Genomic DNA, 18412 nt, shown 5'->3' with positions numbered 1-18412 from the left:
ACTTAGTAGAAGTTTTCCTCTATTATTCACTCAGTTTCAATTGTATACACTGAGTTGAGCACATATGTATCATATTTAATAAAAGTGAAATATGTGTGATTTAAAAAAAACTTTGGGCGCTGATGGGTAAACAAAATTTTTATTTCTCATCACAGAAACACGGTTCAAAGACATACTTGATTGCCTGATTGGCAGGAGTGCGATGCAAACAATCATTTTTTGATGATGGCCTTGATTGATAGACTTTCAAAATGCAGTCAGAGCGGTAAGGGTCCCGGATTAGGGACCCTTCGAAGTGCTTTGGCAAAAATGCATGGAACGGAGGAAGAAAAAGTACGTTCACAGCAGCCTGCCATGCGAACGTACCCGGTACATTCACAGCAGTGAAAGGGTTAAACAATTTTGACACCATCTCACTCAATGTACTTACTAAAGGAAGTGTTCATCCCACACAGGGCAGTTTGTACCCTTCTTGGGCACAGTTTGATTCTTTTGCGGAGGGTCATCCAATTCTATGACACAATATGGCTCATGCACATCTGAAACATGTAAAAGAGGAAGCATTATGACACAGGGAATGGATTCATTCACCCATTTGTGCTTAGTGTCGATTGTGACAGAGATTGAAAAATAAACAGACTTTTATTCTTCTGTTTTACACTCTATCGCCTACTCGACAAGCTGTTTGCAACAACAAATTGATAGTTTTAACCCTTTCCCAGAAAAGTTGATGACTCGACAAGCTCATACCGAGATAGAAACCACTTTTCTGCAACTCCTTGGTCTTGTGCCTTGTCTAATCTGTAGTTGTTTACACCCTAGGAGTGTTTATTTAACTCAATGAATTTAAAGGTTTTCCTGGGCAAGAAAATGAGCCAGAACTCTTAGGACATCATCAACTCATGAAAAATGAGCAGCAACTTTTGAATTTTCTCATTTTAAACTTCTGTGAAAGTGGCTGGATAAGGAGATTTTCCATTAAACAAAATAACTTTGTAAATTCCACATATTTAATTCCATAAGATCAGTTTCACTGCAGTATGACATAACCTGGTGTAGGAACAAGAAACACAACTCTTAAACACACTAGGCCAAATGATGTCACACCATGATGAAACTGGTGGTGTGAAATTAAATATGTATGAGAAATTTACAAAGTTATTTTATTTAATATGAAGTAATTTTATCTAGTGACACTAGAAACTGTTGATTAGAGGAGATATTACTTTTCATTGTAAATTATATTTCCCTTCCATCCTCTGAATTCTTTTGATGAATTGGAACTTTGGTTCTGAGTGAATGATCACATTTATGAACTTATATCCTAAAACCAGCACACAAATCATGCTATAGCTGTCATAGTGGGAGACTCTACCAGACAGAATCTTACATGTGGACGTTATGGCCCTAAAACCATTCTGAAGTAATCTCATCACAAATCTTGTGAGTGTTTAACCACTTACAATGTTGTACATACAGTACTCTCGTAATTACGAAGTTTGCAGGACCGAAAAACCTGAGGTTCGTAAAAGCAAAGTTCATATGAACGTTTCTTTTAGGAATTGTCAAGAAAAAAAAAACAGTACATAACAAACGCAATTAAATTACGTGGAATTATATATAAACAGAAAAATTCGTTTCAGTTTCTCAACAGAAGAATGCGGCATGATGCAATCGAGAGTTGATATCTCCCCGAATACAGCAAGTCCAATATACGAACTAGACGCATTCCAAGACCTTGTTCCTAAGTATATTAACCTACATTCTGGCCACCGAGTGTTGTCCGATAACAGGCAGAATGATCTAGGTCGGGGTAGGGGGAAAGGTTGCCAAGTAAGATAGGGAAACGCCTACAAAGGGTTCAGGAAGGTACAAAGGAAAGGAGCCAGAAGGGACGACGAGCGTGAAGGACCACGAGGAAGAAACACTTGTTTTGGTGATTCGAAGAAAGGGCTTGTTTTGGTGGATCAGGCTTATTTCAGTGCTCCATATGCATGTGACAACGTTGCATGACTAGGCAAGGGTGTGAGGTGCGTTTGGGGGACAGCGATTGGCTGTAAACCATGCTGGCACAGGGTTATCCACCCCTCCTATTGTGCCATCATCGGACAACTCTCGCTAGCCAGACTGTATACAAGGAATCGAGGAGTACGGTTATCCTGCAGAATGTAACAATGCATTACACGTATGCGCTAACTCACGATTGTGATGAAATGATCTAGCTGGGCATGCGATGTATCCGGAAAAATAGCTCCCCGTGACGCATCTGAAAAAATAGCTCCCCACAGTAACGAAGAACGGTCGAAACTCTGAACAGTTCCTAAATCTCACGCTGGATTCAATGATACTTTGTTCAGATTGTGCCCACAGTGAGAGTTCCTCTACGCCACACCGTGCAGCATTGGCCAAATCGAAAGGTGCCAAACTCGAAATTAGAAAATTTTGAATGCTCGTATCTCTGAAAATTCATAAATTGAATTTGCGTAGGAAAGGACTAACTGTACATCCAATTTACGAACGGTAATGAGTGAGTCACCATGACTCCAAAGGAATGAAGCTTATTATATGATGTTGCGTGTAAATTGAATAAAGAACCATAATTGACGCTCATGGGGACAGTACACGAGAAGAACTTAAACGTGGCACAATTATTAAAACTTAGCATTGTGAATATCCACCTTAATGCCGTTGCTTATGCGCGGAACTTCGTAATAAAGTTCATTTTGTAACTGCCGGGACCGGGACAGAGGTTCGTAATTTCGTAACAACGTTTCTTTTACTATACATTGGATAGGTCTTTTCATCGGGACCAACAATTTGCTTCATAATAACGAGGACTTCGTAATAACGTTGTTTGTATTAACGAGAGTATCCTCTAATATGGTTCAATTTCTATCTCATTGCATCACTACCATCAAACATCAAGTAAAAAGATATCTCTTGTGCAATGGGGTCATTCTCTCTGAACCAAAATCAGAATTCATCAAAAGAAATTGACAGATGGAAGGAAAAGATAGTTATGTTTAAAAAGAAATTCTTCCTCATTCAGCCACTCTCAGCCCAGAAATCATAAAAGTTGCTGCCTACTTATCACAGGTTGGTGACAAGTTCTTTCTCATTTACTCATACAGAAAAATACGTGGAATATTTTTAATTATGGAATATTCTTCCATTAACCCATTTATGCCTAGTGTTCCATTTTTGGAACACCTGACGCGACTTTCTAATTTAATGAATACGACTTGTTATACACCAATATGCCACGGATTTTCTTTCTGTACCTCTTGTTAAAGATATATTGTATTATGGGGCGCAAAGATTGCCAGTTCAGTCAGCCAAGTCAGTTTTGCCCATCCATCGCGGCCAGTGTGTTGAAAAATATCGGTCTTTTTTTCAAGGCAGTTTTTCTGATACTATCTCTAATGTTATATTGATAACTATTTACCATTACGCCCAAATGTTGTAAATTTTTTCCTGCATGTTCAATAATAGTTAACCTATAGTGCTTAATGAAGAAAATTTTGAAATTACGTATTTTTCTGTTATAAGCTTTTACATATTTAGCATTGCTCCATTTTTGGAGCACTAGGCAAATCCACTACTGTTATGCGTACATTCATTCATTTTATTCATCTACAATATGTAAAAATCAGGGTAAAATTCTCATTTTCAAACCTTCGGCATAAATGGGTTAATGTTGAAACAGTTAAGGCTGTCCAGGTTTCACTAGAAAACACACCCCTCTTGGCCTTCACGGTCTTGCAGTAAGTGTGTACCCCCCAGCCACTCCCACCCCTCATGAGAGTTCAGGGGATAGAATCCCACCAGGATAAACGCTACTGCTCAAAGGGTTCCAGTCAAAGAGCAAAAAGAAGAGATCAGGAGCAAACTTTTAACTGAGGAAAAAAATCACTGGCAATAGTGAAAATAACAATGAAATAGGTGAGGCTGATAATCTAAGCTAGGGAAGCTGAAAGGCTGTGATCCACTCAGCATGAGCTCATCACGTTATCACCTTATCTGCAAAAGAATTAAGGCCGCTAATTCTTCATCCTGAAAAGCTCGAGAAGAAGGTTATCGATGAAAAACCATTTAACTACAGGTCCCTTTTTTTTCAAACTCTGTTACAGTGGACAAAAAATAAAAAATAGAGAACAAGCCCATCAATGTTAATGTTTCCAAGGAACAATTTCAATCAGAATAAGCCCCAGATGAATTGATTTTGTAGAAAATGAGTAGTTAAACACACAAGAATAAGTATAAAATGAATTTTGATTGTTCAAAATCAGTTGAATTTCAGTCCAAGTTAAGAACAAGGATAGGATTAGTGGGTAAATTAGCTGAAATTTTTTTCAATAGAAAATCAATTCAAAATTTATAAGACTGATATAATTTGTACAGAATATGCAGTGTAAGATGGGATAAACTAGTCCAAAGAATAAACAGGTTGTTTTGTAGCAATACCTCTGTCACCTCCAATTCCAGTTGCCTTCATGACTTTGACAAGCAATCTCCTGTCAGCAGTTGAGCTCATCTACAACAAAAAAAGGGGGGCAATAATGAAGAATTAAAGAAATACTCACTATTTTTTTATTCATTACCTTACTAGCAGATCAATGACTTCTTTTTTTTCATCAAAGAGCACCCAATAAGTTGTACAGATGGTTGAAAGAGAGGGGACAACATAGAGGAGGCACCGGTCCATCTCATCAAAGTTTGTTAAACTTTGAGATTTTGAAGATTTGACTTTTGAAAACCCATTTAAATGCATGATGAGAGACAACACATCTCGAGGATAAAAGGAGAATCCTCTATAGTAATATTGTGGTCAAATGTATGGCAATTGAATATAAATAATTTCAGTTTTTTCATTCATTCAAGAATTAATTAACAAAAAAAATCTTCTAATGTATATTTTGAAGTACGTATCTTGGAATAAAAAATATTTTTATTTTTTCCCTCAAATTTTAGCTGTCTAATATGTATTACAAGGTTATTGTGTTCCTTGTTTATCAGGTAACTAAAATATTTTAAATTTTACATGAGAAGTTAGAAATGGTGCCAACAACTCGCATCCTTCACTACACCAAGAAATATTAGTTCTGACCAAAATTTTTATCACAGTAGATCCCCGCAATTCATGATTTTGGTACATTTATTTATTTACGGGCTAAACTTTTGATGGGCTTGGCTTACAATCTCAGCTGATTTTGCACACACTTCTCAAAATTTTTTTTTCGAGTTTCCCCAATCCTATAATATGCAATTAATTATGTATCATACATGTTGACATTATTGTATTTTTAAAATTGCAATATTTACATGCACAGATGGTCTTTAAACTGACGCCTCATCTGGAAATAATGGCGGTTTAACATACAATGGAAATCGTTTCATGACCAGCCTTCCAGAATGGATTAATTTCATAAAGCTAGAGTGAATCTACTATATCTTTATTTCCTTCTTTACCTCCTGTTTTTATCTATGTTAGTATTTCACTGAAGGAGACTCACTATGACTGAAAATTTGTATTTCTTCCACATTTGCATGCACGAAAAAGTTTGCCCATTATTTAATACTTATGGAGAAATACAGTTCAATTTATATTTAGCTGGCAGCTAAGAAAATGAAGTTAATTACTGAAGCTGTCTCGTATGGGTTTGATTGAATGGATGGGATGGATTGATCAAAATGCTTTCTCCTACCATGCTGTCGTAGTGGAGGGGCAGTCGGTGGCCGACTGGTTGGACATTCCTCAGCAGTCGAGGGCAATTCCCATAGACGCCCATGTTCCACGAGAAGCTGGTGGCACGGATGGCACCCACCACGATCTCCCCGATGACCTCTCGCAGCTGCGCCTCCTCTTCGAGGGCAGCAGCAGAGCCACCGCCGGCAGCGGCCTTTATCACACCTACCGGAGCAAGAGACACCTTCACCTGCGTGGACAGAAGTGAATTTGTAACATTCAATACAAATAATTTCACTGGATAATGCCAAGAAGTGAAAGGCACCATATTGCCAATAGGATTGTCTTTTGGCATGATTGTTGGCACATAATCAGAAAAATGTTCTGAAATTGTTTTCTACATCACTCAAGCATTGAAATCCCTTTCCAATATAAGATATATGCCAAATATAAATGTTAAGCACTCACCTCAGGCCAGCCATCGAACTTGAGGTCAGAGGTCAACTTCTCGGAAATTGCAAATATGTTGAGCCTAGCCCTGAGTCGATTCACGTTGACCCTATAGTGGGACACGTCCACCTTGTCTCCCTTCTGTCGGAATGCTTTAAGCTGCAGGGCTGGAGTGCCCTCGCAGTCGCACGTTATCGTCTGGACAGTGGCATCACCATGGCATCATCCACATCCACAACAGAATGAAAAGGGCAGCGATCAACAGAATGAACAATGGCAGGTCATCATGGCATGGAGGGCAAGAGAGAGGCAAGAGGAGAGATTTTTCATTTATTGAGGGTCTCTCACGAGATTTGAAATTTGAACCATATAATATTAGACCCTTAAAAAATTACATGAATTTTCATGCAGTCAGCATTGTGAATATTACCTTACATGAGGGAAATGACAGAAATATGTATCATTTATAATCTAACCACAGAATTTGAGAAAAAAATATTTACCGTTTTTTTTTATATTCTCAAAGTTACAACAAGGATGAGAAAAAAATTACTATCATTCGATTAGTCTACGATTTTCATCCATGTATTCATTAAAATGAATTTTTTGGCAAGATATAAGAACTAGAGAAATTTCAAAATCATACATAAAGCACATCTTAGGCTCATACATTGAATTTTAGAACATATTTTGGAGATATTTCACCATTTTTCACTCATCAAAAGTTAGAATAATAACAAAATGTGGCAGGATCTTCCACTTATTTTAATTTTTGAAAAGCATCACGAAAATGCATCTTCATATTTTGTCCCTTTACATAAATACACGCAGCTTGATTTAAGCTTAAGATTTGGGTTCCTGCAACAAACAAGAACAGAGACTTTGTAAGTCTGTAATGGTATTGTAGCAAAGATGATGGTATTAACATGCTTGCTGCAACAATTTTTCTTAGTTCCTGCAGTTTTAAGTATTACTTTGCCTGTACAATCTTGATTTGCTCATATTCAAAAAGCTTACAGTGCAGTTGCTGAACTGTTGATGCAACAACTTTGCTGTAAGGAGGCAACAACTTTGCTGCAAGGAGGAATGGCAAGTTTGTTGTAAACTTGCATGCAGGTATTCATAGAATGCATCGGGTAAATGGCGCAGCCACTTAATTGGAGCAAAGTATAATGCCCCGATGCATCCAAATTAACCACAAAGTAGTCCATTTTCAATTTTTAACAACTATTTTTCAATTTTTAACGACATTTTGCAGCCAGATAATTAAGCGGTAATTAACCATGTTAAATAAATATATGGAGCTCCAACTTAATTTCATAATAATGGTTAATGTTCAGTATTATACTTTTAATAGAACAAATAGCAGTATCTTTTTTTGCTTTCTAACCATCTTGGCTGAAACAGGGCATTCTAGCAGAACATTAGGTGTGACTCACCACGTCGTCATTGGGGGCGCAGTCGGAGAAGACATTGGTGAGGGATGGCGGGTGCGTTTCGGGCAGCACTCGGACAAATTCCACACCAACGCCATGCTACAACAAGGGAGAAAAGAAACATTCAATTAGCACAAATGGCGACCTTTGAAAACCATAAGTTCTACATTATTAACTTTAAACTTTCCATATGAAGGGCGGCAAAATTCAGGAGGAAAAGAGGAAGAGAGGTAGTAGAGGAAAAAAGGTAGGAAAAATTCTGTAGACAGAGAATGGAAACATGAACATTAGCCTAATCTGGGCCAACCGCCATGATATCCTTAATTCTTCACAAAATTTTACCTTAGCTCTTGGTTATAGTTGTTTTAGCATTACCTTTATCAACACACCAAAAACCATAATTTGATTCCTGATAAAGGGGAATTTTTTCCCATGGCTTTAGCACTACTTCGATAGCGCATGCTTTCTAATCCAACATATTTTTTCAACTTAATTCGGCAATGGCTGAAAACTTATACTGATAATAATACTTTAATTAATAATGTAACACAAAAAACTTGTAAGAGTCTATTTATCACTTACTGATGACCATATATTTGCAAGATTCTAGAACAACTTCTAGTGTGAACAAAGACAAAATAGTCATACCACAAGAAATGAATTTTTAGTAACCAGAAAAAATCCGAAGGTTGGTTATACTCAGAAAATCAACAACGGATTATTTGAATTTGAAAGTTATTCCACAGAGGTTGCGATTAATTATCAAAATAATTTTCAGAGATTTTCTGCAAGGGCATCAACTTTCTGATGATATGAAGAGGACCTAATAAGATGCGTGACCATCAAAATTTGCTATGCTTTGATTAACTTTCTCATTTTTCCCAGTATATAAGCTGACACCGAAGCGAATAATTTGGCGCCTATATACTATAACTGTATCACTGTATCATAATTTTGACCATTATTAAATGTTATAAACTTACTATGAGTAATTTATAATTTCGAGGAGGGTACACTAACATTTTTTTTACCAATCATGAAGTTGTTAACTTTGTGACTGTTTCATCCATGATGGAATGTTGCATACACTTGACACGGCACCAATTGATGTCAAACACGCTTCATACTGACCTGATACAAATGAATTAAATGATAGCAAATAAATCACAGTTGTCTGTGATTTCTATCGTTATCATCCGTAGGCGATAAAACTTGGTGTTGACAAGTTTTCACTTAAAATAAAAGTCACCGCATATATGAATGTTAACTCGTATCATTCCTCATTCGTCGCACAGTAGATTGCTTGCGATAATCAAATTGACGCGCGAAAATGGTAATCACGTGACGTATAAGCGTTACCTTGGCAACGAAAGTAACCAATCGGTAACTGTAGAGAAGTCAATGGCGGCACCAATAAACCGACTATACTACGATTCCTGCTCTCAAGAGTTGAGTCCTAAAGTAGTACATATTAAGTATTTCCAAGAAACATGAAAATTGATACATAAGAGAAAATGCTGCCGCAAATCGCGAAAGTCGTGGATTAGGTAAAGCTCGCACCTCATCTTGCGCCAACAATCCATGGCATTTCCGGGTGATTTTTGGCAGCCGAATAAGGTAAATTTACCTTTTTTATCTTTAAATAAATTTTAAGAGTTAAGTTAGCGTCTGATCATGCAATACAATAAAATACATACAAGGATACTACCGATAAAAACCGAGTTTCTTCGGTTAATCATCCAACTAAGACCAAATCACAGAACGAAATATTTCACAAACGAATAATTGCTTTCTCGCTCGCTTTAATTCCTTAACGGTGCGTGTATTCATTAACAAAGTGTCTACATCTATTATCTGTGCTGAACTAGCCGAATCTTTGAAATACACTCCTTGCAAGAGAAGAAACAACGAGAGGACAGAAATTATAGGCCTAGCCATGGCCGAGGGCAGTCACATCAAGTGTGTGCTCCTTCATAGTGCACCCTGCTTGTATTTAGTCGATGAATAGAGACGAAGTTTTCAGCATATATTTACATAGCCTTGAGGAGATATTTGAAAGAGAAGAGCTTCTTATGATACTCGTCTGGCCGCACCTTGAATACGCGACGAGTATATGGGATCCGGCGCGGAAAGATTTAATCCGTGATCTCGAGAAAGTATGAAGGATAGCTGCGCGATTCGTTAATAACTGATGCAGGCAAACAGGAAGAGTTACACAGTTTTCACACGAATAAGTCCCAGAGCCGCTAGAGACTCGGAGACTACGTTGTAGGCTCATATTGCTTGAGCTATTAATAATAGATATCTTTCAAATCGACATGAGAACATCACCTTAGTACTACCTCATTATGTTTCTAGGTCCGACAGAATCGATAAAATAAGAGATATATTATTCCGGAGGAGAATGGATACGAATTTATTTTTCTCTAAAAAATATGGACTTCAATGAATGCAAGATGGGACTCAGAATATAAATCACTCCAATTTTCACCTTCATTTCTTTTTTGTAAACGGATGGTGTCCTAACTTCCCCCGACAGGCACGTAACCAGAGCTTCATCCTAATCCCTCCATCCCCCATGCCACATAGGTCGAATGATAGGATCCAGAAGAAATAGTCCACGTGATGGTGTCACGTAAAAAGTACCGTTGGAATGGAAGTGGGAAACCCTACCAGCTATCTCTTCCCTGAAAACATGGGGTACAATCAAATGAGCCTCGGAAACTCATCGAAACCCGTCCGCAAAGGGCGGGTGTCGTGCACGGCAGCGAGGTACGCAAGGTCCTCGGGGTCGTCGACATACGAAGCCCTTGCAGAGACTTATAATCAGCAGCATCCAATAAAGAAGAAAAGACCAAGAAGGTGGAGAAGACGAAAGCAGCAATGATTGTAGGGATATGGAAATGTGCAGACAATAATGAGGGTGGGCAAGCCAGAAAATATCAAAAGAAAACTGGAGAAAGGAAGAATAGATCACAAAGATAGTGGGAACTGCTGGAGTGATGGGTATAGGGTTAAATGAAGTGGGCGGGAGGACAGTCAACGATGAGTCTTAGAGAATGGAGAAAGAGTCAACCTCAAACCTGGCCACTATCAATTGTAAGGAGGAAGAGGTAGATGCGGAGTATTGAGAGCTCGAGGAAATAATTATAGGGTCATCCCAGGTAATAAAAATTAATAGTGTTTAAAGAAAACTAATAATGTAACTCCTCCGTCGGCGAAGGGATGGATGGAAACAAAACAGGATAATTTGTTCTAGTAATGCGAAATGACAGGAAAGAGAAAGCAGAAGAATTTTCCCGGAGAAACAAGGTACTCATCACAAAAACATGGTTCAATCATCATAAAGGGCAGAGGTACACATGGAAGAGTCCAGGGATACGGGGAGATATCAGATAGACTACATTATGGTAATGCAGAGGTTTAGGAATACAGTGAGTAAAAATCATGCAGCTTCCCTGCGAAGGATGCGGATTCAGATCACAACCTATTGCTTATGAAATGCAACGTAAAATTCAAAATACTCATGAAAATTAGAATGGCGAGGAAATGGAACGTATAGGCTCTGAAGGAGACTAAGAGGAGAAAATACCTGGACCTAGCGGATAATAATATTCGGGAGATTGGTGATATACAGACAGTAGACGAAGGATGGAATAGTATTAAACATCGAATAGCCAAAGCGGCCGAGAAGTGAATTGGTTACGTTGACATAAGAAGGATAAAGGAACCGTGGATAACAGAGGAAATGACAAAAGAAATGACGGAAAGAAGGAAGAACGTGGACAAAGAGCGATGGAAAACGATGTATAAGGAAATAGCGGTTATTAGGTCCTAGTGAAGAGGAGCCTAAAATATAACCAGGACGTACGTATATGACAGCTTCGTAGATTTTGAAAAACCATTTGATAGAGAGGATAGGGTAAAGTTAATGGATATTCTCAAGAAAATAGGCTTATATTGGAGGGAGAAGCTACTCATTCGTAATTTGTATATGGCTCAGACTACGCAAGTGAGGGTAGCTGATGGAGCATCTGTGTGGACACGCATTGGTCGAGGAGTGAGGCAAGGCTATCCTCTATCGCCATTGCTTTTTTCAATCGCTAAGGTTCGCTATGATCAGGAGTAGATGAGCCTGTCAGCGAGATAATTGCATGCTGTAGTACAGGCGATGCGAGGAGTATGGCATAAGGATTAATCGTAAAACGATCAAAGTTATGCGGTTTTGTGAAGAATCGCGAGATGGGAATATGAGCCTTAGGATAATATTAGATGGGGCAAAAGGTTAAGCAGGCACATCAATTCAACTATTTGGGCTGCACTTTAAAGGAAAACCGATACAACAGCAAGGACGCCAGTAAGAGAATTGCTTATTTATTTATTTCAATTTCCCCCGAAAAGAGCACAGTTAGGCCTTTACATCGGGAGTTTTAACAATCAACAACAGACGATCCATACACCCATGTCCTGGAAAGGGCCACCTATCCAGGTGGGACTCGAACTCCCAACCTATCCAGGCGGGACTCGCGACCTTCGGTATGGTAGGCGAGGACTTATCCTCGTCGCCACTGAGGTCGACCTTAAGCTTAAGCTTAGGATGCATTCATGAAGAGCTCATATGAGGATCGTTAATTAACAGTTTCCAGAAGAGGCTGGAGAAGAGTCAGATCTGGAGTGCAGCGCTTTACAGTGTGGAAATGTGGTCACTAAGTACGGACTGGAAAGAAAGACCGGAGGCGTTCGAAATGTGGGTGTGGAGAAGAATAGAGAAGGTGAAGTGGATGGAGAGGAGGAGGAACGACGAAGTGCTGATTACGGTGGGTGAAGAGGGGTAGCTTCTAGATGAGATATGGATGAGACATAAGGTTAGGATGGACCGAATACTGAACGGGGAAGGAATGTTGAAAATAGTGTTGGAGGGTAGAATGTTGGGTAAACGAGGGAGGGGAAGAAAGAGAACAGGATTTGTAGATTGATTGAGAGGGAGGAGGCCTTTGATGTGATTTGAAGACGGAAGTCCATCAAGGAAGGGGAGACTGCCAGAATACTTCATGCAAACCTACCTTAATCGGTAGAATACTTTTAATATATCGATTGTTTGTATTTTACAGATATTAGTAAATGAAAGGGGATTTATGATGTGTCACGCGTTCTCTAAAAATTACAATCTTTTTTCTTATGAAATTCCCGCTTTTAAAAATGTTCGTCTGCTCAACCCTACTCATTATATCCTTTGCTAAATCACAATATCCTTTATAATATTGCTATATTGAGCGCGTCTGAGGGGTAAATCACCATAGAGTAGATAAATCAGGAATGCTATCAAAAAAGAAGTAGCGCGATAAGGCAGGAAGCGGATTTATCGAGCCGGAAGTGGTTCACGGATGGAAACGAAGGATTACATAGCATTAGCCAAAACAGGCACACAATCGCGTCTACTGATTGAAAACAATGCCACATAACGCGTTGACGGCTATGAAAATCACAAACGTTTCCACGAGGGTAAAGCCTTGACGAAAACTAGTAAATAATAAGCGAATTCCTTGTCGAGGTGGAGATTCACAAGCAAACCAAACATGTCGAAAGCAGTGGAAGCAACAGGACGGATTACCTGAAATACTGTCTCAGAAATACACAAGGCTACAGTTTGCAGGCGTCATAAGATAACACTTTTAGGTTCAATGCCCTGTAGAACATCAGTTTCATGAAGACTATAACATAGCCTTATGAAAGAAAATTAAATACGATCGCCAAGGCCCCTTACATGAAGCAATGAATTCGTAACAATTACGGATGAGATAAACAGAAGGATAATTCTGGAGGACCTTTCAATAAAAAAAGGGGAAATAACAAACTATCAGATCTTATAAGCACCCTGAAAGAAGTGGTCCTGAATAATTAACCCGAGAAGAAACTTGAGTAGGTAATCCAAGAGAGAATTACTTACCTATGACCAAATATAGACGCGAAACTAAACCATTTCTCAAGAAATCGACGGAAAAAAGAAAATATATCGTCAACACTAGAGTAGTTTGTACACATGACCACACCCCGCAGATCAAATAAGAAAGAAAACAAACACATACACTTGGAAGCGAACACAGATAAAATTTTATGAGGGGGGATTCCACGGAGCGTAGGCAACACGGAATACATTAATGCATGCTTTAACACCCCATTTAATCTGAAACTAATTTTATCTCAGATAAAGAAAGTTACTTCCAACTTATGGAAATACAGTAATGCACCGATACTGAAGAGTGTTGGCCTCCCACCCCGTGGACTTGGGTTCAAATCCCGGCGGTGGCAGAGAGTTTTCAAAGAACCCTGCTTGAATGCTACGTGGGGGACATTTCAAGCGCAACACTCCGTACGTCGGATGGGACGTTAAGCCGTGGTCCCCTTGACGTCTTTCGTTAAGAGCAGGCTAATGCCGACGCTGGGTTTCTCTCCAGCCTTTCCTTCCTTACCCTTCCATCATGGTGCAAATGGCCTCAGCCGTTGGTCGACTCCTCCAAATACTATGCCACCGATACTGAAAAATGGCTTCCTTATCGTTTCCATGGTAATTAAAGCTAAAATAAAACTAGCTCAGAGCTGTCGAAAAATAACGCTATATACCACTAAACTGTAAACGTAGAGCTATGAATCCTCAAAAAAATGATTATTTTGAAAAATGGACGAACCTTGAGCCTTTCCATGTAGACTTCAGTAAATCACCATGCATCACTTTGTACGGAATGACCCGACAGCAAGAATAGGATGAAAAGGGACTTGTAAAACTACGCAAGAGTAATCGAGTTAAAACTAATTTTTATCTTATTATCCCACTGAAATAAGGGCACGTAGTCAGAGAGGGTACTGTAGGAAATTTGTGCACCTATCCTAGAATATGGCGTTCGACCAACTAAACATGACGTCAGTTACCGTATCGTCCCTTCTATAAAAAAGTTTTTTGTCCATAAATTATATTCACATTATTTTCTATATATCTCTCCATTAAATGGTTCTTTTGGATTTATTAGTTCACTTCTGGCATATTTAGGGGACGGTTGAATTTGATTACACTTACTCCCACTGACACTGCACCATTCATAATGGACAGTGGCGTAACTACGTGGGGAGATGAGGAGGTTAGAACCCCCAAAATCCACGTAAATAAAAGTATTTATTTTTTTCTGGACATCTTGTTTACATTTAAATATGAACTCTTGAGGTTTAGGTCATTTATAAACAACATTTTTCGATGTTTCGGATACGTATATATTTTGCATTTTCAAGGCTTACTATATGAAAAGATAGGAGGTAAAATAGATGTAATACAATCATAGACTAAAACCATATAAACGTCGGAGAATGTATTGTTTATAAATGAACTAAACCTTCAATGTTCATACTTACATCTAAAAATAAAAATATATTCGGATAACAGCGATTCTACTTGTATTAAATACAACGAATATTTTTTGTTTGTTTTAAGTTCACCTAGCTAATTTATTCAAATCATTTGGTTAATTGAATAATCACTTCAATTAAAACGGTTTTATTTTTTTACTAAACAGTATATATAAAAAATATTGCACTATCATAGAGTTTGATGTGCTATTCAATCTTATAAATCTCCTCCCAAAGCCAAGTCGTAGTTACGCCACTGATAAAAAGAAGAAGGTATACAGCCAAAACCAAACCATGACTCTTTAAATTGGCTGAGGCAACAGGAAAAAAATGATCTAAAATAGTTACGGGTTGAGAACGAACAGGACACTCCAGTTCGTAGACTCCATGAAGGAGCAAACAAGTAGAGGAGCAATGCCCTGCATTGGCGCAACAGTTCTCCACAAGTTTCCTCCAATACGGAGGAGTGGAGATTTCTGCAGAGGAAAAAAAATAATAATAAAAAATAAAAGACGATCGTGGAAGGCGCGTCGAAAATGGGGGCGGGGCTCTTTCAACTCCTGTAGTTGAGGCAGCGGCCGCGAGGCTGCGCGTCGGTCGTCCTCCTTCACCCACTCGACCCACTCCCCGACTTTTCCTTTCTAAAGGCGGTGACGTCATCTCACACATATATAGAGATCGGTGACGCAATCGGCCCCTCACACCGCTTCACCATGACCCTTCCCCCACCATTCCCTCCATGACCTTTTCCGCTCACAGTCACTTCACTAACTCTTTTAAAGGCTTTGGAAATGGGGCGCCGATATGTGCATACGACCTCAGTAAATGCAAATATCAATTGCTTGTCGTTGAGTCAGTCGGAACGAGAAGGGACAGTATGTAAAGCGAAGGTTGGAGCGTCTTGAATTAATTTAGATCTAGCTGTAATTTACTGATTCGTAGGCCTAAAAATGGAAATACATGGGTAATTCTTTAACTAATTGGGACCTAAAATATTTTTCTCACTATCTCTAGATCTGACCGCAGCAAGTAGTGAAATGAAATTCATATCTATCAGAAATTCGTCGTTAAAACTGGCTAGGTCGAGTTTTTGTTCTTTCAAGTAAAAATAATTACTATCACCAATAATAGGAGAGTGATGCAGGGATAATGTGAAGTGATGCATTTTTTTCCTTCTTTGGAGGCATATTTTCATTTCTTGGACACTGCATTCTTTGCGCGTATTTTATAAGCCCATTTTGTATATTTCCTTTTCATATTCCACCAGTTAATTGAAAGTAAAAAAAATCAGCACAGGCCAATTTAAAATTTACAAGAAAATGAGTGGGTCGGCAACCCTAACGCGAGGCATAAGTCTCAAAGGGTGTGTAATTCCTGATTTTGGCGATGGAAAGTGTTCGCGTTTCATGAGTGGGGGAATGCAAATTTACGAATTTTTTGTCGAGATTTCATAGTTATCGAGCTATTGCAACGCACGCCAATAAGTATTTGATTGTATTTAATCAGGAAAATAAATTAAATTTAACTTCTTTCCATGTAGAAAATATTCCTTTCATTTATATATGATTCCAGTGAAATAATTGGTAGGAGTCATCACGGAACGAGAAAAAGTAACGTTACTGCCACTCGTTGAAGGGCTCAGTGGCGTAGCGAGGGAGGGTTTTAGGGGATAAACCCCTCCCCCCCCCCAGAGCTCAGAGAAATTTTTAAGTTTAATCCATTTTACTTTATTGGATTGATATTACTAATAGAATAGTGTAAGTATTAATAAAATATCCCTCAGAAAGTCGTAAAACTCACCATTTTGAACCGTTCATCTTAAAATTCCGCAATTTATTAATCTCGCACCTACCGCTTATCCTGGTGGGTATTCCATACCCCCAAACACCCCGGTATTAGTTGCACCAAACCCCCCCCCCCCAAGCCTTAATTCCTAGCTGCGCCCCTGGAAGGTCTAGTTACCAAATAATGAGACACTTACGTTATAATGACAGAAATAGACAGGCAATGAGATTTTCTCAATATTTAGCACAAAAATAATTTCATATGAAAAATAAAATGTTAATAAAAAAATGCTTACTTCAAAAAAGAAAAATTGTCTTCCATTTCGGTTATCATCATGAAAGTCACGAGCAATATGCAAGAAAAGACAAACTGAAAAGAAAAATGAAAAGAAAAATCCAATTTTTTTCAACGTAAAAATTTTTAATGCTGTAATTATTATTATAATTGCACACTTTAATGAGTCTTAATAGCAATGAAGATACTTTGTAACTTACGGTTTCGGCTGTCAATCCATCTTCAAGTTCATATGTTGAATGTACTAGCAGATGACTTGCCAGTCGAAACCGGTCGTTCTGTGTTAGATAAACTGTGGAAGTCGACAGCCACTAAGCATTGCTATTATGGAGCCCTTCGACCACGTCTTAGCTTTTACGTTGGAATTGACTTAATGAAGCTTGCTAAATTAACTCCACAGTTTTCTCTCCTTAACACACCTGGTAAATGGACATGCAACAGTCGGCGGACTCTCCATTCACATTTACGGGGACCCATCTACTCCGCTGCAGCACTCGAATAAGGCTGCGAAAGGGGCTATACAGCGGGGCTGCTGTCTGTCAGGCTGCATAAATCTAGGCGTTTTACTATTTCTTTCGATCTATAATATCTCGCTCTGTTAGGCCTACTAGACGTTTGAGCAAAATCATATACCTCTCAAAACTGCATTTCATATCAGACTAAGTAGATTGAACGCGAACAATAGAGACATTTGAAGTATCTTTCCTTGCAGGTGAAGTGAAATTCTTCCATGCGCGAGTTTAAAGAGGGTGTGTATAAGGGCCTATGTGATATTATACTAAAAATTTTTACGAAGTCTCCAGCATAAAGCGGACACTAAACAAGGATCCGATATAACGCAGCGAGCCGTCTTCTTGAGGAGGGTTCCCAGGCTTGCAACCGAATAACGTCTGTTCTAGAGCCGCAGGACTGGTGGGAGAAATGCAAATAGCTTCCGGTGGGGTCACCCATTCATAAAAATACACACAAAGCTATGATCCGACAAATGCTCACGTACGGCTATTCCGCTGCGGGCTCAATATCGAATACACACACAGAGTAATAGAAATCCAGAACAAGACAAAGGACAATCACTGGCGCCCCCTGGTTGGTCCGCAACACGTGCATACACGAAAACCTCAAAATTAAACCACTCACACAATATCTAAACCAAATGGCCAGATCATTTGAGTAATTCCAGCAAAGAAATCAAAATACACCATTAAAACAAAAAAAATTTCATGAAAAACCCGCGCTTCAAATACATTTAATAGAAAAAATGAGCAAATAGAAATCAGGTAGGAGCCAAGATATTAAAATTCCCCAACTCGGTCAACCTCTCTATTAATAATTCCATATCTCCGATATTGAATTTTCCTCCAAAGTA

The 18412-nt window shown here is 38.7% G+C and overlaps 1 protein-coding gene across 7 annotated transcripts in view; it reads right to left on the bottom strand.

The window, feature by feature from the left end:
* The window catches only part of LOC124167265 (phospholipid transfer protein C2CD2L), a 92534-nt gene that overhangs the window by 38320 nt on the left and 35802 nt on the right, over nucleotides 1–18412 (bottom strand). For all 7 annotated transcript variants that reach the window (XM_046545153.1, XM_046545156.1, XM_046545151.1 and 4 more), the window contains exons 2-6: nucleotides 7576–7671; nucleotides 6155–6334; nucleotides 5706–5936; nucleotides 4465–4534; nucleotides 431–539 (exon numbers count right to left, since the gene is read on the bottom strand). In XM_046545153.1, coding sequence (XP_046401109.1) covers nucleotides 431–539; nucleotides 4465–4534; nucleotides 5706–5936; nucleotides 6155–6334; nucleotides 7576–7671 — 686 coding nt within the window. The remainder of the gene's footprint in view (nucleotides 1–430; nucleotides 540–4464; nucleotides 4535–5705; nucleotides 5937–6154; nucleotides 6335–7575; nucleotides 7672–18412) is intronic.

This window comes from Ischnura elegans, chromosome 10, assembly GCF_921293095.1.
Source record: "Ischnura elegans chromosome 10, ioIscEleg1.1, whole genome shotgun sequence".
In the NCBI taxonomy this organism is placed as follows: domain Eukaryota; kingdom Metazoa; phylum Arthropoda; class Insecta; order Odonata; family Coenagrionidae; genus Ischnura; species Ischnura elegans.
The sequence above is the reverse complement of the archived record's forward strand: the minus strand, read 5'-3'. Positions and strand labels throughout refer to the sequence as shown.